Source organism: Nyctibius grandis, chromosome 31 (assembly GCF_013368605.1).
Source record: "Nyctibius grandis isolate bNycGra1 chromosome 31, bNycGra1.pri, whole genome shotgun sequence".
NCBI lineage: Eukaryota > Metazoa > Chordata > Aves > Nyctibiiformes > Nyctibiidae > Nyctibius > Nyctibius grandis.
The window spans coordinates 4,690,695-4,712,297 of NC_090688.1; the positions used below are offsets into that span (position 1 = coordinate 4,690,695).

Consider the following 21,603-nt stretch of genomic DNA (forward strand, 5'->3'; position numbering starts at 1 on the left):
CCGTGCCACCATCCCACCACGAGGACGCGGCACCAGGACCAACCCCGTGGTGCCCGGTGCGGGTGGTGGGATCCCCCTCCACCACCACCAGCGGCCACATCCCACCCTGCCTGCCCCTGGGGACGCGTCCCCCAGTCCCCGCTGTGCCAGGGGCTCTTTTGGGGTGACAGCCAGCCCCGGGGGAGCAGGGACGGGGGCAGCGGGGTCCCACGCTTCACCCCCCCGTCTGTTAGCAACCAGGAACAATAGTTGTGCTGCAAACAGAAGCTGCGTCGTGATAACCCGGCGGGTCGGAGGCATCCGGCGCGGCAGGAAGGAGCCCAGCAGAAGGAAATATTAAAGCCAGCAACATAAACAGGGTGGTGGGAGGCAGCTCCGCCCCGGCGCGGCCCCGCTCAAAGGGGCTGCCCGGGGCTGGGGCGCGCAGAGCCCCCGGCGCCATGGAGAAGGGCAGCTACGCCATGGCCAAGTTCGGTCTGGAGGCCAAGGAGGCGATGCCCAAGCGGGATTGCGGGTTTTACGTGAAGTACATCTTCCTCTTCACTTCCCTCATCCAGTTCCTCATCATCCTGGGGCTGGTGCTGTTCATGGTGTACGGCAACGCGCAGGCGGGCACCGACACGCACCTCCGGCTGCTCGAGGAGCAGCTCCAGGATCGCTACAACAAGATCATCACCCTCAGCGGGAGGAACATGAACCTCACGCGCACCCTCAACGCCACCCTCAAGGAGAAGCAAGGGCTGCAGGTCCTCGCCCAGAAGGTGCAACGGGACCTGGATAAGTGCAACAGCACCCAGACCCCCAGCTCCATCCCCAGGGTGAGCCCCCCTCCCCAGGCAGCCACCCACCCATGGGTGCTGCGAGGAGCCGGGACCTTCAGCCCCGCAGGGGGGGATGAGAGGGTGTGGGGGGGGCAGAGCCCACTGGTGATGCCAATGTGCCCCCCCCGTAGCCCTGGGTGGGGGTCTCAGCCTCGGCATCCTGCTGAGGGGGTTCCCACCTCACAGCCCTCCTCCTCCTCCTCATCCTCGCCAGCCCCCAGCGCTCTCACCACCGCCCAGGGGGGAGCGAGGAGATGCTGGGGGGGTCCTTGTGGGATGCTCTGACCCCCCCTCCTCTTCCTCCCCCACCTCAGCTGCAGGAGATGATGAAGATCATCTTCTACCAGAAGACGAAGCTGGACGAGTGCCACATGACCATCAGCCTCATCAACGCCAGCTGCAGCGGTAAGGGACCCCCCCCAGCTGCCCCCCACCCTGGGCACCCCCCTCCCAGCCCCCTGGGGACCCTCTGCACCCCTCAGGAACCCTTGCAGGGGGTCTGCCCCCTCCATGGGCCAGGCAGGGGTGTCACCCCGAGATGCTGGGTGGGATTTGGGGAGGAGGGAACCCCGCACCCCAACCCCACACCCCCTCCCCTCCCAGCCCCCTGGGGACCCACTGCACCGCTCGGGAACCCACCCCAGCCCTTGCACGGGGTCTGCCCCCTCCGTGGGCCAGGCAGGGGTGTCACCCCGAGATGCTGGGTGGGATTTGGGGAGGGGAGAACCCCACACCCCCTCCCCTCCCCACGCAGCCGAGAAGGCGCTGCTGCGGAGCCAGCTGGACCAGACGGCCCTGGCCAAGAAGGAGCTGGAGGACACGTGCCGCAAGGCGGGCGCCACGCTGAGCAAAGCCACGGAGGAGCAGGAGAGCTGCCGGCGGGAGCTGCTCACCACCAGGACCATCTACGACTCCACCAAAACCAACCTGGAGCTGCTGAAGCACGAGTGCAGCTCGCTGAGGACCGACATCAGCTACTCCTTCCAGCGCATCAAGGAGATGCTCAAGCCCTACAGCTGCGGCGCGGTGCACGAGCAGCTCAGCTGGCTGACGCAGCGCACCGAGGGGCTCTTCCTCTGGCAGCAGGAGCGTGAGACCAAGTACGTGGGGAAAAGCGTCTGCGCCATGAACCTGCTCCAGTGTCGAACCAACTGCTCCGGGGAGAAGCAGGAGTTGGAGAAGAGGCTGCAGGACGTGGAGAAACAGGTCAAGGGCGGCCAGGAGGAGAGGAAGAAGCTGGTGGCGGAGAAGGAGCAGCTCGGGAAGGAGCTGGAGGAGAAGAGCAAAGCTGCGGCGCAGGCTGGGTACTTCAAGGAGCAGCTCAACATCTGCATGGGCTCCAAGGTGAGGGGGCTGCAGGCATGGGGACGGCGCCGGGCAGCGAGTCTGGAGGAGGGCGACCAAGCTGGTGAAGGGTCTGGAGGGTCTGACCTCTGAGGAACGGCTGAGGGAGCTGGGGGTGTTTAGGCTGGAGAAGAGGAGGCTCAGAGGTGACCTTAGTGCAGTCTACAACTACCTGAAGGGAGGTTGGAGCGGGGTCCTAGCGCTAGGACAAGAGGACACAGCCTCAAGCTTCGCCAGGGGAGGTTCAGGTTGGACATGAGGAAGCATTTCTTCTCAGCAAGGGTCATTAGCCATTGGAAGGGGCTGCCCAGGGAGGTGGTGGAGTCACCATCTCTGGAGGTGTTTAAGAAAAGACTGGACATGGCACTTAGTGCCCTGGTCTAGTTGCCATGGTGGTGTCAGGGCAATGGTTGGACTCAATGGGCCCAGAGGGCTCTTCCAACCTCAGTGATTCTGTGATTCTCTGAAGGCCAGGAACACACAGCTTGCTTTTGCACATGCAATTTTACCCATGTTTTATTTCTGCCCGTGCCATTCTGCACACACACCTGCCCTTTGCACACACAATTCCACACGCCCATCCCTCTTTTGCACCTGAACTTCTCCAAACACACCTTGGCACACGCGTTTTCCTTCCCACTTCCATCCTCCTTTCGCAAACACCCTCCTGCGTGGTGCTGGGGGCACCCTCGGGCCCCCTTTGCCTGGAGGGGCCGTGCCATGCCATGCCGTGCCATGGTGCCAGCGCTGACCCCCCCCCCGCAGATGGACGCCTTCTTCGACACGACGGGCTCGCGCTTGCCGGGGGGCAGCGGGCGGCCAGGACCCTTCGCCGGCACCGGCTCCTACGCGGATGCTCTGAGGAACCAGGGCATCTTTGGGAATATGGGTGAGTCCTGGGGCAGGGCAGTGCTGTGGGACCAGCCCCCCCACCCCAATCACGCTGGGGGCCACCCTTCGTCCCCCCACACCAGCACCCAGCCCTGCTCAGGCCCCGCTGCTCCATCCCACCAGGCAAAATCAACGCGGAGGAGATCCAGCGGTCGGTGCAGAAGATCATGGAGCAGTACACGTCCTCCCTGAAGAACCCCAGGTGAGGGGGGGACCCCGCTGGGCTGGGGGGTGGGGGCAGAGGGGGCTGGGGGCCTGATCCTGCCCTCTCCGCAGCGGCTAAGGGCTGAGTGGCGCACGGCAAACGGCAGCGAGGGGCTCGAGGCCGAGCCCAGGAGGTGCTTCCCGCGGCACGGACGGCAAACCCCAACCAGGAGCGAGCAGCCAGCACCTCCGCCATCCTCCCCTCACCCTGCGGGGGGGCTGGGGCCAGGACCCCCCTCCTGTCCCCTTCCCCAAGCCCCCCGCACACTCGCCTCCCCCCACGCATGTACCCCCATGCTTGGCAGCTGTAAATACAGCCGAGCACTGACACAGCTCGCTGCACGTGTGCCTGGATGCCTGGGGGGGGTGCAGAGGCCATGGCTGGGACGGGGAGTGGGAACATCCCGTCCTGGCTCCACCTGCCCCTTTGGGGGGCTGCAATCACCCCCCACCAGGAAAACCAGCCCCAGCGAGTGGGAAGCCTTTGGCCGCCGAGCCCTGGCCACCCCCTCCTGCCAGCGAGCCCCCTGGGCACGCCGGGGCGTGGGGCCGGGGCGCAGGATGCGGCGAGCGCCGGGATGAATTGTCTGCTGCCACTCGCTGATTTACGGCCCCGCTTCCAGCTCCTTCCTGTTGAAAGAGCCTTTCCTGCCCGCCCGCACGCCAGCCCCTGCCAGCACGCCATGTCCCCAGCACGGCCTGGCCCCAGCCCCAGCCAGCACCCCCAATCCCATTTGGGTCCCCCAGGTCCCCTTTTGGTCCCCTTTGGGTCCCCCAAGCCGCATCCCTCCAGGATACACACAGCCACGTGCTCCCACCACCCTCCGCTGCCCAAGGATGGGGACGTCACCGGGTCCCCCCATCCCTGCCCAACCCCAGGGAAGGGCCACGGTGGGATGGGGGTGACGGAGGGGCTCCCCCCAACTGGGGTACCGAGGGGACCTACTCGCTGCCAGAGGAGTTCCTGGAGCTCCACTATAAATAATCCCACAGCACCAGGCGGTGCCGGAGCCTGGGAGCCCTGGCTGGGGGGTGGGACAGCAGGGGGTCCCCAGGGACCCCCCCACCTTTGGGGGTGAAGAGCCCAAAGCTGCCACATGGGTGCAAGAGCTGGGGGGTGCCCATGGCTCCCTGGGCTGGGGCTGTGCGCTGGGGGGGGGGCAAGACCCCCACGCTGTGTCCCTGGGGGTGCACTTGGGGGGTCGGGATGGACCCCAGGGGGATGCCAAGCCCTGTGTCCCCCACGCCATGGCGCAGCACGGGGGAAGCCTGGGGTGGCTTTTCCCTTCCAGCCGCCCCGGCTCCTTGTTTGTCGCCCGGCCAGGAAACGGGGCCTCTCCTGGCGGCTGTTTGCGTGCCGGGGCTCGGGACACGCTCCCACCGGCCAGGAAAACCCCGCAGCCCGGCACGGGGACACCGGGGACCAGGGAGGGGCAAGGACGCCAGAGCCGCCCAAGGCACCACGGTTTAATACCCGCACGGAGCCCAGAGCTCCGCCGCGGCCAGGGGACCCCCCACTCACACCCCCCCTCACTTGCCAACGCAGAAGTCCCTGAAGATGATGTCGAGGACGTCATCGGCGCCCACGTGGCCGGTGATGCGGCCCAGGTGCCGCCGCGCCAGGCGCAGCCGCTCGGCCGCCAGCCCCAGGTCCCGCCGGCGCTCGGGGCCGTACCGGGCCAGCGCCGCCGCGCAGTCGCCCAGGTGGAGGCTGTGCCGGCTCTGCGTCAGGCTGGGCGAGCCGGACAGGGGGTCTCCGCACCTGGGGGGGGGGCAAACCAGCCTGGAGCACCCCCTCCCCGAGCCGGTGTGTCCCCACCCTGTGCCCCCCGCACTCACAGCCGCGCCAGCCGCTGCGCCAGCAGCTCCAGGAGGTGGTCGAGCCCCTCGCCCGTCTTGCAGGAGAGGAGGGCAGTGGGGGGCTGGGGACCCCCCCGGACGCAGGCGTCACGCAGGGCCCCCCCGCCCCCCCCACAGCAGGTCGGCCTTGTTGAGAACCAGGATGCAGGGGGTGGCGGTGGGGGGCAGCAGGGACCCCAGGGCAGCCCCCAGCCCCGCTGGCTCGGTGGGCACCGCCGTGGCATCCAGCACAGCCAGCACCAGGTCTGCCTGCCGCAGCCTGGGGTGGGGGGTGGCAGGGTAGGGCGAGGGGCCACATCCTGTCACCTCCCAGCCCCTGCGGTGGGGGTACCCCCCCCCCCCCAGCCCAGCCTCACCGCTCCCGCGCCCGGCTGACCCCCTCCTGCTCGACGGGGTCAGTGGCATCGCGGAGCCCGGCCGTGTCGCTCAGCACCAGGGGGTAACCGCCGACGTTCAGGGCCACCTCCACCACGTCCCGCGTCGTCCCCGCCACCGGCGACACGATGGCTGCCGGACGCTGGCCTGGGGGGGGGTGAGGACACAACACAGGGGATGATTGCAGGGACCCCCTGGCCCTTGTGGCATCGGGACGGTGGCTGCTGTCCCCAGGCAGGGGGACCGTGGCCCAGGCTGTGCGCAGCCCCCCGCGCCCCACTCACACAGCAGGTTGAGCAGGCTGCTCTTGCCCACGTTGGGGGGGCCGGCGATGACGGCGCGGACCCCCCCGCGGAGCAGCTCCCCGCGGCGCCCGTCCCGCAGGTGGGCACCGATCTCCCGCTCCAGCGCCTGCACGGTGGCATCCACTGCGGGGACAGAGCAGGGGGACGTTGGGGTGGGGGACAGCTGGGACGAGGCGTCCTGGCCCCCCCGCTGCCCTGCCAGCCTCACCTCGGGACAAGACTTCTTCCTCCACGTTGTCATCCTCGCTGAAGTCGATGTAGGCTTCGAGGTGGGCGAGAGCCTGGGGGACGGCGAGGGGTCAGCGGGGACAGCCCGGCCCCACGTCCCCAAGCCACCATGTACCGGGGGGGGAACGTAAAGGCCGGCCCCAAGCCCCCTCCCCACCAGCCTGACCTGGGTGAGGGTCTCGCTCCAGCGCTGGTAGAGGCGGCCCAGCTCGCCCTCCATCTGCCGCAGCGCCTGCCGCCGCTGCGCCTCCGTCTCGGCGCGGATCAGGTCCCCCAGCCCCTCGGCCGCCGTCAGGTCCAGCTTCCCGCGGCGGAAGGCTCGGCGCGTGAACTCCCCGGGCTCGGCGGGACGTAGCCCGGGCAAGCACCCTGCCAGCCCCGGGGTGAGCCCCCCTCACACTCCCCAAGCTGGGGGCACGCCCCTGGCAGCACCCAAGGGATGGGGGGAGCCTCACCCAGCGCCCGCAGCACCCCGCTCACCACGGCCGGCCCGCCGTGCACGTGCAGCTCGGCGCAGTCCTCCCCGGTGAAGCTCCGGGGTCCTGCAGAGCCGGGGCACGGCTTGGACGGGCACCGGCTGAACCCACCGCGGCCGGACCCGGCACACCCCATCCCTTCCCCTCCCATGGCAGCACACACGCCTCCGACCCCCGGGCACCGAGAACCCCCCCACTGAGCACTGAGACCCCTCACCGGGCACCGAGACCCCCTCACCGGGCACCGAGACCCGATGCCAACTCCACCTGCGAACCAGACGACGAGGCCGCGGTCCAGGGGCTCGGCGGTGGCGGGGTCGCGGATGCGCCGCAGGGCCAGGACGCGGGGTGGGGGCAGCTCGGGGGGCCCGGTGAGGCTCTGCAGGGCCCCGCGGCTGCCCGGCCCGCTGGTGCGGATGACGGCCACCCCGCAGCGCCCGTGTCCCGAGGAGACGGCGAAGATGGTGTCCCCCCAGGCCGCGGAGCACAGGCGCTGCGCACACCTGCGACGGGGCGGGCAGCCCAGAGAGGGGGTCCAGGCTTGGGGGGGGGTCCCCTCTCCACACCCCCAGATGGGGCAGAGTGGGTGCAGGGATGCACCATCCCCCATTCACCCCCTGGGACGCCTCCCCATGCACCCCACAGACCCAAGGGGGCACCCACTGGGCCCTGGGGTGCTGACCACCCCCATATCCCCCCCCCCCAACGCCAGGGGTGCACCCCTCTCCCCCTGCAGCCCCCTCCCCACTCGCTTTCGGGTGCATCCCCACCCCACGCACCCCCAAAGGCACCAGGGTGCACCCCCCCCATGCACCCCCTCCATGAGGGTGCACCCCCACCTCTAGGTGCGCCCCCTCCCCACGCACCCCCGCTACACCAGTGACCTCCACCCCCAGGCCCACCCGCTCCCGTGCGCCCCCTCCCCGGAGTCCCCCCCCCACCCCAGGGTGCCCCCACCCCGGGGAACCCCCACCCCCTGTGCCCCCACCTCCGTCCCGCCGCGCTCAGGACCCTCCGCAGCGCCATGAGCCGCCGGGCACACGCCGCCTGCCCGCACCCCGCGGCGGCCTCAGCGCAGGCGCGTCGCCCCGCCCACCACTCGCGAGGATTGGTGAGTACGCCTCAGAGAGGCGGGCTTTATACCCCGTCCCTATTGCTGATTGGTCACCCGCCCAGGCGTGGCGCCGCGCCGCCTGAGGCTGGCAAGGAGCCGATCGCTTCCGCCCGGCGCGGGGCGCGGCGCTGCCCGGGGGTCGCCGCCCGTGTCCCCCCGGGGGTCCCAGCACCGCAGGGCTCTGAGCTGGGGGGTCCCCGTGTCCGGAGCGGGGGGGCAGCACCCGCGTCCCCCCATGGCAGAGCCCACCCCTGCCCGGTCCCTGCCCCACCGTCCCCTTCTGCACCCACTGGTGTCCCCGTCCCTCCGGGTAGGGGGTCCCTTGCCCCCCGCTCCCACCCAGGCTGTCCAGGAGCGCTTGGGCTTTTCGGGGCCCCCCTGCTCACCCTGGGAGGGGTTCGTGTGCTGGGGACCCCCAGGCCCCGACACAGCTGAGCCCCAGCTCCGCACCCAGCCGAGCTGCTCTTCGCCGGGGAGCCCCCACCACGTCCCGGGGGTCTCACCCCCGCAGTGGGGGACCGGGGTGACCCCTGGGCTGTGGGGTGGGGGCTCCCAGAGACACCCCCACCGGGTGCGCTGAGGGGGGGCTCCGCAGCTGCCCACGGCCCCGCTGCTCCGTGAACCATAGAAATTCCCCCGAGAAGCATCATGGAGCGGTACCCGCTCCCATCCCACCCCCCAGACCCTGCCCGGACCTGGGGGACCCCATCCCTGTCCCCATCCCTGTCCCCATCCCATCCCCTCCTGCTCAGGGCCCAAGGCTTGGGGGGAGCCAAGCCAGCCAGTGCACAGGGGCTGGGGTACAGGCAGCCCAGACAATGGGGTCCCCCCTGCTCTGGGGGGGCGGGTCTCACCCCATGGTCCCCAAAAATCTCATCTCAGTTTGCAGCAGGTTTGGGTCAGCTGGGGCCTGGGGAGGGCTGCGGCGGTGGCGGGGGGGGGGGGACAGGGGGGGCGGCCATGCAGACAAAGGAGGTGGAGCAGGGAGGAGCGAGCAGCAGCATGGCCGGGGTGCGGGCAGGGATGCGGGCAGAGATGTGGCAGGGATGTGGCAGGGATGCGGGCAGGGATGCAGGCAGGGATGCTGGAATCCCCGGGATGCTGGAGACCTCCCAATGTCGCCTCCTGTGCTAAATCCCTGCGGACCCCCCTAAACCCCCCCATGTTCTGTGGGCCAGCGACAAGGAATGGGAACCCAGAGGAGGAGCCGCAGCAGAGCATCAGCTCTGGGGCTGGGGGGGTCTCGTGGGGGCTTTGGGGTCCCCGGTGACACGCACAGCCCTGCACATCCCTGCAAGGTGCCGGGGCAGACCCCCGAGACCCGGCCAGCCCGGACCCCCTCCCCACCCTGGGGTGCAGAAGCTTTTCCTTGTGCCCCCCCTCGCCCCCCAGCACTGAGGGGCTCAGCCTTCCCTTCCCTGCCTGGCAGCCGGGCCAGGGGGGTCCCAGGGGGGTCCCAGGAGGGTCTTGGGCTCTGCCGGACCCCTTGGGCAGGGGGGGGCACCCCGGGCCCGGCCAACCCTGGGACGGTGGCCAGGCCTGGGAGACGTGCCAGCCTGTCCCCCCCCCGCCTCCAGCTGCTGCGACAGCGATGCCAGAGGAGGGGACAGCTCCTTGTGGCACCCTTCACCCGCGCTGGCACCCGGCCCCGGCCCCGAAATAGCCGCGGGCGTGCGCGGAGCTGCGGGGGGGCGAGCGGGACCTGGCACAGGGGTGCCCCCCGCCCCACCGCCTGCCCTGCCGGGGGGGTCACGGTGTGCCCCGGCCAGGCTGCGCGGGGCCCCGGGACCCTCCGGCGCTGCGGGGGGGTGGGTGGGGGGGTCTCCCCGAGTGACCGGGCTGGGAGCGGGGCGGGGGGGGCAGAGGAGAGCTCCCGAAAGGTCAGGGAGGCAGCGGGCAGCACGGTCGGGTTACCGGGCCCCCCCCCCCGCACCCCGCCCCGGGTGCTGCAGGGAACAGCCTGGGCGCCGTGCCGGGGCGGGGGGCACGGAGGGGCACGGGGGGGCACGGGGCAGCCCCGGGGCCGGCAGCGGAGGGGGGCTCGGGGGACGCGGGGGGCGGCCCGGGGCGGGGAGGAGGATGCTCCGTGCCCGGGGGGAGTCGGGATGCTCCGTGCCCCCCCCTCCGCCCCCCCGCCGGGACCACCCCACGGGGCGCGGCCGGACACGCGTGGCCGGTGCGACCGGCGCTGGGGAGACGGCGCCCGAGCAGACAATTAAAGGGGCCGGGAGCGCCGCGCTCCGCTCCGCCGCCTTTGTCCCTCCTCCCGCCCGGCCCCGGTGGCACCGGCGGCACCGGCGGCCCCGGCCCCGAGCCCGGCGCCGCCGCCGCGGCCCCCTCCATGCACCGGCCCCCGCCGCCGAGCCGCCGCCCCGGAGCCCCGCACCATGCCCGAGCCGCCGGCGGCAGCGCAGGACGGCGACCGGCCCCGGCGGGCCCCCACCGGCGAGGAGCGAGCGGACCCGGCGGCCCCGACCGGCGTCCTGGGTAAGGTGGGACCGGGGGGGACCGGGGAGGACCGGGGGGGGGCCGCTCCCTGCGGCGCGATGCGGATGGCGGCGGGGCTCGGCCGGGCTGCGGCTCCCGGGGACGGGGCAGGGGCCGTGCCCCGGTGGGGCTGCGAGTGTCCCCCCGACCCCGGGAGGGCTCCGTGCGCCCCCCGAGGACATCCCCGTGCCCCCCCCTCGGGGGTCCTGTCCCTGCGCCCCCAGGGGGGTCTGGGGTCCTCCGGGGATCGGGGCTGGGTGTCACGCCTCCGGGATGATCGGTGCCCCCCCGGGATGGGGCCCACACACGGGGCTGTGTCCCCGACGACGTACCCATGATGTCCCCAGCACCGGGTCCAGGCACCCCCCGTGTCACCTCCGGGCCATGGACCCCCGGGAAGGTCCTTTTGCCCCCCCCAGGACAGTCCCATGCCCCCCCCCCCCCCTCAGCCTGGCTCCATGCCCCCCAGGACAGGGCTGGACAGTGGTTGCAGGACGGGGGCTTTGGGTTGGGGTCCCCAAGCTGGGGTTGGGGTCCCCCCGCGTGGCCCCGGGGGCAAGTGACATCCCCACGGCCGGGTTGGGGTCCGCAGGGCCGGGCAGCGCAGGCAGGGCCTGCTGCCTGCTGTGCAGCGAGCGGGGGGACTCCTGCCTGGGGGGGGGGTGACCCACTTCGTGTCCCCCCCCGGGACGCGGCTGCCGTGGCAGGCGGCATCGCTGCTCCCCCCTCCGGCCCCGGTGGCCGCGGGCTCCGCTCGGTGGCGGGGCAGCGGCGTCCCCGGCACGCTGCGGCTCCCGTGACCTTATCCCGGGGAGCCAAGGTGAGCGGCACGGCCGTGGCGTGCCGGGGGAGCGGGGGACCGCGGGGACGAGCGGGGACGCGGGTCTGGGGCGTGGGGGGGGGGATGCTGTGGGGCTCCGTCCCCGCACGCCGCCGGCAGACCCTGCGTGCTGGGGTGGGGATGGCACCGGGTGCCAGGAGGGGGCTGGGGGCTGCTCTCACTGGCAGCGGGGCCAGAAGGAGCCAGTGGCCAGAGCGGGGCAAAGGCAGGGCCGGGCCCCCCCACCCCAGCCAGGGTCGGGGTCCCCTCTGCGGCTCGGCCACGTCTTTTCCCTTGACCTTGGGTGGGAAAAACCCTCCGGCACCTGGAGCCGAGGCCTCGGGTGGGCGCCCACCCCTCCGGCATCGCCCCGGTTTGCACGCTGGCACACGCGTGTGCGACGGCTGAGCCCCTGCGTGCCCCCACCCCGCTGGCGCTGGTCACCCCGCTCCCGGCAGGCCCTGAATGGTTCAGGGTGGGTGAGCTCACCCCGATGGCACCGGTGAGGTGCCCGGTGAGCGCGGCCACCCCACCGCCACCAGCACCGCGGGGCCACCCCAGCACCCCGGCAGCGCCAGGCCCAAGGTGCGGGACGTGCCCCGGGGTGCAGGATCGGCCCCGCTCCGGGGGCGGCTGGCTGGCAGCCTGGCACCGTCCCCGGTGTTCGCCCACGGTGCCGGGACAGGGCGGCCTTTCAGAGCCCGGTGCCGCGGCCCCTTCCCACAGCGGCTGGGGCAATGAGTTTGTTGGGTCTCAGCCCTTCCCAACAGCGATGAGTTTGTCGGGTCTCAGCCCTTCCCAATTGCAATGAGTTTGTCGGGTCTCAGCCTGGCTGGTGGGGAGGGGGCCCTGCTCTGCTCCCCCAGTGCAGGGGGGTCCGGGGGTGCCCGGAGCCGGGGTTCATGCCCCGCCATGAGCTCTCAGGGCGGGTTTGGCATTTCCTGTTTTTCGGGCCCGTCCCGGTGTGAGCAGCGTTTCCGGAGCCCCGGGACCTTCCCAGCCCTGGGGCTGCCGGAGGGACCGTGACGTCCCCTGGGCATCGGTCCACCCGCCCCATCCTGGCTCTGCCACCCTGGCTTAGGAGGGGAAACTGAGGCAGGGAGGTGTCTGGGTGCACTGCTGGTGTGGGGCAGGGAGAAACAGGGTCCTGAGGGGGGGACCCACCCCAGCACCACCAGGGAGCCCCATCCTGCCCTCCCTGCCTGCCCCGGGCAGCGTTTTGGGATGTACCCCATCCCCATCTGCCCCAAGAGGCGCAATGGGGACGCTGGGCACAGGGACAGCATGTCCCCGCGGCGTGGGCACCCCGCAGCAGGGCAGGGGCTGTGTCCCTGCGCCGGTCCCCGCCGGGGGGTGACAAGGGGACCCTGGGGACCGTCCCCATCCCTCCTTGCCGCGGCGGCGCGGGGCCTCCCCGGGTTTCCATGGAGACCGGCTGCTTTTTCGCTCTCCCCATTTTTCCTGCCGTTTCCCATCTCCCGGAGCCGCGGCCCCGCCGGATCCCGGCCCCGCCGAGGGGCTGCGGGCGGAGGTGAGCGGCTGGGGGGGCTGCAGGGGGGCACCCCGGGGCATCCCGCGGCAGCTGGCACCCCAGGGGTGCCAGGACGTGCTGCCAGCTCCTCTGCGGCAGCTGTCGGGGCCTTTTTGGGCACCCTGAGCTGCCGGAGGAGAAACCGGAGCCGGGGCCGGCGTCACCACGAGAGGGGCCACGACCTGCTGCCATGGCCACTGCCGGGGTCACGCCGGGGGTCCCCGCACCCATCCCATGCGCCGGCAGCTGAGTCGTCGGTGCTTTGGGGTCCGGATCGCCGGGGTGTGGGTGGGGGGTGCCCTGCGGGGTCCCGTGGCTGCTTACCCCCCCCTCACCCCCCCAGATAAGCTCTTTGGGAAGCGGCTGCTCCAGGCCGGGCGCTACATCATGTCCCACAAGGCCTGGATGAAGACGGTGCCCACGGAGAACTGCGACGTGCTCATGACCTTCCCGGGTAGGGCGATGCCCGGGGTACCCGGGGCCGGGGCTGACGGTGCTGGTGGGGGGCACCGGGGTGGCAGCACAGAGCTGCAGCGGGGATGGGGGATGTGGGAGGGATGGGGGATGTGGAGAGGGATGGGGACATGGGGAGGGATGAGGATGTGGGAGGGATGGGGATGTGGGAGGGATGGGGACACGGGGAGGGATGGGGATGTGGGAGGGATGGGGATGTGGGGAGGGATGGGGATGTGGGGAGGGATGGGAGACATGGGGAGGGATGGGGGACGTGGGGAGGGATGGGGGACGTGGGGAGGGATGGGGATGGGGGAGGGATGGGGATGTGGGGAGGGATGGGGATGGGGGAGGGATGGGGACCGGGACAGGCTTTGCTGGGGGACGTGGACCGCGCTGACCGGCGCCATCCAGACACCACCGACGACCACACGCTGCTCTGGCTCCTCAACCACATCCGCCTCGGCATCCCCGAGCTCATCGTCCAGGTCCGGCACCACAAGCACACCCGTGTCTACGCCTTCTTCGTCACCGCCACCTACGAGAGGTAGGGTCCCAACCGCGCCCCCAGCCCCCCGGCGCGGCCCCCACCGTGGCCCCAGCCGCGTCCCCTCTCCCTGCAGTTTGCTGCGTGGGGCCGACGAGATCGGGCTGCGGAAACCGGTGAAGGCTGAGTTCGGCGGGGGGATGCGGAGCTTCTCCTGCGAGGAGGATTACATCTACGAGAACATCGAGAACGAGCTTTACTTCTTCACCTCTCAGGTGGGGTGTGGGGATGGGGGATGAAGGGAAGTGGGGATGCTGGGATGGGGGATTCAGGGATGAGGGATGCAGGGATGAGGGATGTGGGGACACGGGGATGAGGGGATGTGAGGATGCAGGGCAGGGATGCAGGGATGGGGGGATGCAGGGATGGGGGGGTGCAGGGATGGGGGCATGAAGGGATGGGGGATGCAGGGATGGGGGGATGTGGGGACGTGGGGCAGGGAAGGCACGCCCTCTCTCCCTCCTGATGTGAAGAAGGGGATCAGGGAGCCCCAGCCCAGCTGGGGACCCATCCAGCCATCCCCCAAACTGGGGACAAGGCGGGTTTGGGGAGGGGACAGGAGAGGGGCCGGGTGGGACCATCGCCCCGGGCTCAACCCCGCTGCGGTGCCGCAGGAACGGCAAAACATCATCAGGTATTGGCTGGAGAACCTGCGCGCCAAGCAGGGTGAGGCGCTGCACAACATCCACTTCCTCGAGGGACAGCCCATCAGTGAGTATGGCACAGCACGGCACAGCATGGCACAGCATGGCACCCCACTGCCCTGCTCCCTCTGCCCAGCCCGTGCCATGGTGGCCCTGGAGGACACAAGCCCAGTGAGGGTCTTGTGGATGGGCACAGAGCCCCGACGTGCCACCATCACCCCAAACCCATCCTCCCTATTGTCCCTGCCCCAAACCCCACCACACCAGGGACACCTGGGGACACTCATGGGGGTGCTGGCAGCGTCCCCACCGCCCGCCCCTCACGCCGTGCCCCGCGGCGCAGTCCCGGAGCTGGCTGCCCGCGGTGTCATCCAGCAGGTCTTCCCGCTGCACGAGCAGAGGATCCTCAAGCGGCTCATGAAGTCCTGGGTGCAGGCGGTGTGCGAGGCGCAGCCGCTGGGTAAGGTGCTGCAGGGGTGGCACGGGGAGGGGGTCTGGGGGTCCTGGCCCCGCTGATGCCCCCCCTCGGCCCCCACAGATGAGATCTGCGACTACTTCGGGGTGAAGATCGCCCTGTACTTCGCCTGGCTGGGCTTCTACACCTCGGCCATGGTGTACCCCGCTGTCTTCGGCTCCATCCTCTACACCTTCACCGAGAGCGACCAGGTGAGAGGGGCTGGGAAATGGGGCAGCCCCCCGCGTTTGGGGGGCGTGGGGTGGGGGGGCTCCAGCCCTCCTCGCTCCAGGCTTCCCCTACGGTGGGTTAATGCTGTAACTGCTGGAGCCGGGAGGCTGCCGGGGCCAGGGCAGCCCCCCCCGGGGCTGGGGAGGGGGGGTGTCGGGGACGGGAGGGGACCGACCCCGGTGCAGTTGGTGCCACCCGTCCCGCAGACCAGCCAGGACATCTGCTGCGTCGTCTTCGCCATCTTCAACGTCGTCTGGTCCACCCTCTTCCTCGAGGAGTGGAAGCGCCGCGGGGCCGAGTTCGCCTACAAGTGGGGGACGCTGGACACCCCGGCCGAGTCCATCGAGGAGCCCCGGCCCCAGTTCAGGGTGAGCCCTGGGGGGGGGGGTGTGGGGTGTCCCTGGGGCTGGGGTCCCTCTGAGCTCCCCCCTGACCCCGACGAGCCACCCAGGCTCAGTGCAGAGAACTGGCACCTTCGTGACACCCCCTGCGCCAGCACCCTGAGGGGGGTCCCAGCAGCACTGGGGTCACCGGGGGATCCCCTGGGGCTCCCCACCATGGGGGGGGTCACCCGCTGACCCCCCCCCCCTCCCCATTAGGGCATTAAGAGGATCAGCCCCGTGACCAGCGCCGAGGAGTTTTACTACCCACCATGGAAGCGGCTGCTCTTCCAGTGCCTGGTCAGCCTCCCCGTCTGCCTCGCCTGCCTCTCCCTCGTCTTCCTCCTCATGCTGGGCTGCTTCCAGCTCCAGGTGGGTCCCCGTCCCCCCCACGCCAGGCTGCCAAACCCCCCCAGGCTGACCCCATGCCCATCCCCGCAGGAGTTCGTGCTGAGCATCCAGGAGCTGCCCCGGATCATCCGTTTCCTCCCAAAAATCGTCCTGGCTGCCATCGTCACCGCCTGCGACGAGGCTTACAAGAAGATCGCCTACTGGCTGAACGACATGGGTGCGTGGGGGCGGCACCCCGAGGTGCTGGGACCCCCCCCGTGAACCCCCCCTGAACCCCCAACTTCTGCCTTGCAGAGAACTACCGCCTGCAGAGTGCCTACGAGAAACACCTCATCATCAAAATCGTCCTGGTGAGAGGGGAACGGGTGGCCCTGGGGGGGGACAGAGGGGACGGGGGGGTCCCGGTGGTCACCCTGTGCTCACCCCCCCTCTCCCCCCACCCCAGTTTCAGTTTGTAAATTCATACCTGAGTCTTTTCTACATCGGGTTCTACCTCAAAGACATGGAGCGGCTGAAGGAGGTAAGGGCCATGCCCGGGGGCGGCGGGGCCGGCGTGAGCCCCCTCGGTGCCACCCGGACAGACAGACGGATGTCCTCGAGCCACCCCTGCCACCGTCCCCCGCTGTGCCCTCCAGGGGGGCCGGTGTCCCCCCCAGCACGCCCGCGCCGCGGTCCCCAGCCCCTGCTCCCGCTCACGGTCTCTCTCTGTCTGTCTGTCTGTCTGTTCTTCTGTCCCTTCCACAGCTCCTGCTCATCTTCTCTCTCTCCCAAAGCCTCGTGCGTCAGCTCAAAGACGCTCTCCTCCCCTTCATCCTCCTCCACCTCCACCTCTCTCTCATCTTCCTTAAGGGCCTCCTGGGCTTTTGCTGGAGACTGGGAGTATCCAAAGTAGGAGCGGGGAGGGAGGGAGGGGCCGGGCATCCCCCCACACCCCACCCCTGGGACCCCCGGGAGGGAGACAGGCACCCCCAGCCCCAGCGCCGCTGAGGTCCCACCAGCTGTCACCCATGGGGGGTCACAGCTTGGGGGGACACCAGGCTTGGGTGTCCCACTCCACCAGCACAGCCACGGGGAGGAGCGGGGACCCCGTGGGATGCAGGGACACGCCGTCCCCACCCCCCGCCACCCCGGGTGACAGCCCGTGTCCCCGCGCAGATGCTGGCCACGCTGCTCATCACCCGCCAGTTCCTGCAGAACGTCAGGGAGGTGTCGCAGCCCCACCTGTACCGGCGCCTGCGCCGGGGGGACCTCAACCTCCGCAGCCTCCGCCAGCTCGCCCACGCCGTCCTCCGCCTGCTCGCCCCCCGCCGCCGCCACCCCCCCCAGGCACCCGCCGAGGGGTCGCAGGGGGAGAAGAAGTGTCTGAACGGGGGCTGCGGGGTGCCGGAGGAAGAGGAGGAGGAGGAAGAGCGGCGCGAGTCGGACTCGGAGGAGGAGAGCGCGCTGGATTGCGGGCTGAAGCTGAAGAAGGTGAGCTTCATCGAGAGGGGGGAGCGGCGTGGCGGGGAGCCCGGCGGCCCCGAGGACGAGAGCTTCCTGGAGGAGGGCAGCCCCACCATGGTGGAGAAGGGCATGGACCCCGCGGCCGTCTTCGAGCTGTGCGAGGACGAGGAGGAGGCCGAAGGTCCCGCCGGCAGCCCGGTGAAGGCGGCGGAGCCAGCGGTGGTCCCGCGGGCCGGTCGGAGGAGGCGAGCGGCTGAGAGCCGGGAGGAGGAGGAGGAGGAGGGTGAGGAGGAAGGGAGGAAGCGTAACCGAGCGTCGTGGATTGACCCGCCGGAGGAGGACTACTCCACGCAGCTGACGCAGGCGGAGGTGGAGAGCTGCATGAAGAAGTACGAGGTGAGCAGCCCCACGGGGGGCACGGGGCTGGTGGGGTGCAGGGTACCCCCCCCCACACCCTAAGCCCCATTGCAACGTGCTCTTCCTCCTCCTCTTCCTCCCCAGGACACCTTCCAGGACTACCAGGAGATGTTCATCCAGTTTGGCTACGTGGTGCTCTTCTCCTGCGCCTTCCCCCTGGCCGCCATGTGCGCCCTGGTGAACAACGTCATCGAGATCCGGAGCGACGCCTTCAAGCTGTGCACGGGGCTGCAGCGGCCCTTCGGGCAGCGCGTCGAGAGCATCGGGCAGTGGCAGGTGGGCTGGGGGGTGGCAGGGGGCTTGGGGGGGGCCCAGCTGGCCAGGGGCTCACCCCTGGCACCATCGCTCTTGCAGAAGGTGATGGAGGCCATGGGCGTCCTGGCCATCGTGGTCAACTGCTACCTGATCGCCCAGTGTGGGCAGCTCCAGCGCCTCTTCCCCTGGCTCAGCCCCGAGGGAGCCATCATCTCCGTGGTGGTGCTGGAGGTACCGTGGCCCTCTGTTATTGTAGGGTCTCCCGGTGCGTGACAAGGTGCTGTCTCGGCTCCCACAGCCCTTCCCCTCCAGGGACGGGGTCTCAGCCCTAAACCCTCCGCTGCAACCCCGGGCAGCTCCCCGCAGGTGGTGGGTGCTGCCGAGCGAGGCGCCGGGGCCCAGAGCCCCCCAGGGGGTTAGTGTAGGGTCTCTCTGGTCCCCCGTCCCTCGCGGGGTGCGTTTCGGGATGGGGATGCTCAGCCGGCCCCCGCGTGCCCCCCGCAGCACTTCGCCCTGCTCCTGAAGTACGTCATCCAAGCGGCCATCCCCGACATCCCCGCCTGGGTGGCTGAGGAGATGGCCAAGCTGGAGTACCAGCGCCGCGAGGCCTTCAAGGTAGGTGACGCCGGGGGGGGACCCTCCTCGGGGCTGGGCACGGAGCCGGGACCCCCTGTCCCCGGGGCTGGTGGGCTCCCTTAAGCGTCCCCAGGGCCGGTGGGCTCCCAGAGGCATCCCCAGGGCTGACGGGGTCCCTGAGGTGTCCCCGGGGCAGACGGGCTCCCTGAGGCGTCCCCGGGGCAGACGGGCTCCCTGAGGCGTCCCCGGGACCAGTGGGCTCCCCGAGGCGTCCCCGGGGCTGACGGGGTCCCCGCCGGCAGAAGCACGAGCGCCAGGCGCAGCACCACTTCCAGCAGCAGCAGCGGCGCAAGCGGGAGGAGGAGGAGCGGCAGCGGCACGCCGAGTACCAGGCCCGCAAGGAACGCGAGTCCGGCCGCGACGAGGCCAAGCCCGAGGCCGCCGGGCAGGACCCGGCCCACGAGAAGAGCCAGAGCAAAGGGAAGGGCTCCTCCGGGGCCACGTCGCACGGCTCCGACAAGCCCAAGCGACCCAGCTCCCTCCTGGCCACCAACAACGTGATGAAGCTGAAGCAGATCATCCCGTTGCAGGGCAAGTTCCTCTCCGGGGGGGCTGGCAGCACGGCCACCGCCAGGTCCCCCCAGTCCCCCACCGGCACCGAGAACAAACTCCCCGGCTTCCTCAGCTTCAAGTTCCTGAAATCCCCCGAGACTAAGCGGGACGTGGGGACCGAGAAGGTCCAGTCGCCCACCAAGCCCTTCAATCCCGGCAAGCTCTTCAACTTCGGCAAGTCCGAAGGGGCCGGGGGCAACGGTGCCGTGGCCACCGCCTCCCCCCAGCCCCGGCCCGGCCCCTCGGTGGACACGGGCGAGCGGCCGGTCCCCAGCAAGTCCCATCTCAACGGGGCGCCGGAGGAGGGGGGCCGAGAGGAGCCGGAGAGCCGGGCGGAGGAGGAGAGCGGGGGCTACAAACTCTAACGGGACCTTCTGGGGGAGCGAGGGGGCTGCCCGCTCCCCTCCTCAGGCGGCCGCAGACACTGTCCCCCTCTCGCCTCCCCTCGCTGTCCCCCTCTGCCGCGTCCCTTCGCGCCCCTCCGCCGGGACCCGCTGCTGCCTCATCCCCAGCTCCAGCGGCTCCTGGCCACATCCTGCGCCAAGGACACCCGAGCGAAGCGCCAGGGGTGTGAGCAGCGGCGGCTTCGGATGGGGCATCCCCACAGGGTCCCCTCCCGCGCCCCGGTGGGAGATGCCTGGGTCTGGTTCCATGCCGTGAGCCCGGGGTCCTGCCGCTGGCACCCACCGCCCCGAGGAGTCGGCACAGGGAGATGCCGTGATCCAGCCCGAGGAGACACAGAGGAGCCCGGTGCTGCCAGACCCACCGGGACCAGCACCACGTCTGCCATCACGGAGGGATGAGACTGCGGCACTCGCTGGAGCGTGGCGAGAGGAGCCCAATTCACCCGTGCCTACACCCCCCTGACAGCCAGCGCCCGGGGGCTCGCCGGCACCGGGGCCGTGCCCTGCTCCGTCCCGCTCCCAGCAGCCCCCGGTGGATCCCGGCACCGGGACCTTCTCCTGCCCGAAGCCTGGGAGGGAGCGGGGTGAGCACCAACCCCCACGCTCCCCTGCACGGGCAGTTCTTGCACTAAAACCAAACCGAAACCCAACGCAGGCGACTCTCTCACCTTCTTCGTCCGGCGGCTCGAGGCGAGAGCTGGCACCGGTGCCGCCGTCGGTGGAGCCCGGCCGGGCGCGGGCATCGGCCCCGGCCACTGCAACGCGAGCCGGGACGGTCCCTTCCCCTCTCCGCTTTCTTATTTCGTGGAATTATTTCGCAATAAGGCGCTGGCACATGGAGGTCACGCCGGAGAAGGACCGGGGCCGGGGGGACGCGAGCTCTGCGCAAGGGTTGGGGGGTGGGAGCAGCTTCGCTTCTGCCGGGGCGCAGGTTTTGCCGTCGCTGGGTCTAGTCTTAGTGCTCGAACAGCCGCCGTCCTCGCTCGGGCTGCGTGGGGAGGGGGCTGCCACGCGGCTGCTCCTCGCTTCGCAGCGGCTCTGCTCGGTGCTGCTTCGCTTTAGGGGCCGGGCCGGGGCGGTGGCACCCACGGGTGACCCAGCTGGGGACATCCAGCCCTGCCCGCTCCCTCCTGGCCCTCTGCTCTCTGCCCGCCAACCATTTCCAAAGCAAGCTGGGGAGAGGCGGGGGGAGGCCGGGGGGACGCCCCATCACTGTGCCTGGTCCAGGCGGGGTCCGTGCCCCCCTCTCTCCCCAAGGCCTGGGCTGTAGAAAACGTCAGGTTGGTTTTTTCCCCCCCCCCACCGTGTCTCTTTCCACACATCGTGCAATTTTTGTTGGTCTCTGAATCAAGCCATTTTCTACAGCAATAAGGGCAGGAGAGGGCAAAGGCTTTACCTGCTGCTCACCGGTGCTGCCTCGGGGACCGAGGTGCTGCCGAGACGCTCCCAGGGTGGGCTCCTCGCGCTGTGAGGGGACGACATCCCCGCGGGGGCTGGGGACAGCCCTGAGCTTTGCTGTCCCCAGGACCAGGGCTGGCTTCCCACAGATGGCCAGAGGTCGTACAGGGCCGTTGGTCCCCCCTTGCCCTCCCACGCCAGCCATGCCCTCTCCTGGGCACCACGAGCGGAGGATGCAGGAGAGATTTCTGGGGCGAGGGCAGGGAGAAGGGAGCGCTGGGCTCCGTGGCACTGGGACACCGGGGCCCTCGGCCCCCCGGAGGCACCGAGCGCTCTCCCTGTCTCCATCTCACCTCTTGGGTTCGGCTGCTCGGGGCCAGCTCCCACCTGAACACACGCTGGTCCTAAAGGGAGTTTCTTTTTGTCCCATTTCCCTCCTGCGAGTTACAGTCCTGGCACCCCCGGTCCCTGCACCGCTCGCCGGAGGGAGACGGTCCCGCTGCCGCCGCGGCCCCGCAGCCCAGGGCATTTTTAAACATTTCTCTGTCTAAAGTATTTCTACAAGCGGCCGCTGTCTGGTATCTCGCTCTTCGGGGCAGTTACTGTACAAAGGAGGCAGGAGTGAGGTTGGTTTGGTTGGTTGTTTTGTTTTTTTTCTCCTTGCTGTGTTTTATTTCTTTGGAAATTAAAAGAAATGAAGGGGGTTATTTATTTCTTTTTAATTTATTTTGTCATATTTTTGTAAAACCTGCAGAAATGCAATAAAAATATATTTCAACAAGCCTGAGGCTCTGGGTTAAATTATTGCCTGCAGCAGCTTGCACAGCTCAGGGGAGGAGTCTCAGGTCTCCTGTCCCCGGGGGGAAGGGGACATTAGAGACATTGTCACCCTTTGGGGTCCTCTAACGCAGGGCAAAGCTCTGAGATGGTGACACAAGGACAAGCAGTTTGATGCCCCCTCTGGCAGCCACACCGCAGCTCT

General features: G+C 70.1%; 3 protein-coding genes across 4 annotated transcripts; 2 read left to right on the top strand and 1 right to left on the bottom strand.

The window, feature by feature from the left end:
- Nucleotides 1-358: 358 nt before the first annotated feature.
- On the top strand, nucleotides 359-3,610 carry PLVAP (plasmalemma vesicle associated protein). The gene is made up of 6 exons (XM_068420734.1): nucleotides 359-818; nucleotides 1,136-1,226; nucleotides 1,576-2,165; nucleotides 2,931-3,054; nucleotides 3,180-3,258; nucleotides 3,333-3,610. Exons 1-6 carry the CDS (start codon nucleotides 441-443, stop codon nucleotides 3,337-3,339), a joined length of 1,269 nt encoding a protein of 422 aa, XP_068276835.1. The 5' UTR covers nucleotides 359-440; the 3' UTR covers nucleotides 3,340-3,610.
- A 1,113-nt stretch (nucleotides 3,611-4,723) lies between these two features.
- Nucleotides 4,724-7,572, bottom strand: GTPBP3 (GTP binding protein 3, mitochondrial). Its single transcript, XM_068420635.1, is given in 10 exon segments — nucleotides 4,724-5,022; nucleotides 5,100-5,233; nucleotides 5,235-5,379; nucleotides 5,477-5,642; nucleotides 5,780-5,923; nucleotides 6,009-6,081; nucleotides 6,195-6,397; nucleotides 6,484-6,570; nucleotides 6,772-7,007; nucleotides 7,493-7,572. Coding segments are annotated over 10 exon segments (1,458 nt in total). The 5' UTR covers nucleotides 7,531-7,572; the 3' UTR covers nucleotides 4,724-4,790.
- Nucleotides 7,573-9,987: 2,415 nt separating this feature from the next.
- ANO8 (anoctamin 8) lies at nucleotides 9,988-21,402 on the top strand. 2 transcript variants are annotated; one of them, XM_068420794.1, is made up of 18 exons: nucleotides 9,988-10,105; nucleotides 12,800-12,910; nucleotides 13,324-13,456; nucleotides 13,533-13,671; nucleotides 14,071-14,167; nucleotides 14,444-14,560; nucleotides 14,639-14,766; nucleotides 14,971-15,153; nucleotides 15,385-15,537; nucleotides 15,607-15,733; nucleotides 15,811-15,866; nucleotides 15,962-16,036; nucleotides 16,261-16,404; nucleotides 16,672-17,355; nucleotides 17,461-17,652; nucleotides 17,731-17,862; nucleotides 18,136-18,246; nucleotides 18,510-21,402. In XM_068420794.1, the coding sequence occupies exons 1-18, from the start codon at nucleotides 10,006-10,008 to the stop codon at nucleotides 19,182-19,184; spliced, it is 3,357 nt and encodes a 1,118-aa protein (XP_068276895.1). In that variant the 5' UTR covers nucleotides 9,988-10,005; the 3' UTR covers nucleotides 19,185-21,402. The 2 variants fall into 2 exon arrangements, with proteins under 2 accessions (XP_068276895.1, XP_068276896.1); XM_068420795.1 differs by having other exon boundaries at nucleotides 14,992-15,153.
- Nucleotides 21,403-21,603: the final 201 nt, after the last annotated feature.

Bases quoted from the DNA above. Each gene is read 5' to 3' on its own strand.
- PLVAP (XM_068420734.1), top strand. From the start codon at position 441: ATGGAGAAGGGCAGCTACGCCATGGCCAAGTTCGGTCTGGAGGCCAAG. The intron at 2,166-2,930 runs GTGAGGGGGCTG...CCCCCCCCGCAG, and splicing joins ACATCTGCATGGGCTCCAAG to ATGGACGCCTTCTTCGACAC. The intron at 3,055-3,179 runs GTGAGTCCTGGG...CCATCCCACCAG, and splicing joins GGGCATCTTTGGGAATATGG to GCAAAATCAACGCGGAGGAG.
- ANO8 (XM_068420794.1), top strand. From the start codon at position 10,006: ATGCCCGAGCCGCCGGCGGCAGCGCAGGACGGCGACCGGCCCCGGCGG. The intron at 14,561-14,638 runs GTAAGGTGCTGC...CGGCCCCCACAG, and splicing joins GTGCGAGGCGCAGCCGCTGG to ATGAGATCTGCGACTACTTC. The intron at 17,863-18,135 runs GTACCGTGGCCC...TGCCCCCCGCAG, and splicing joins TCTCCGTGGTGGTGCTGGAG to CACTTCGCCCTGCTCCTGAA.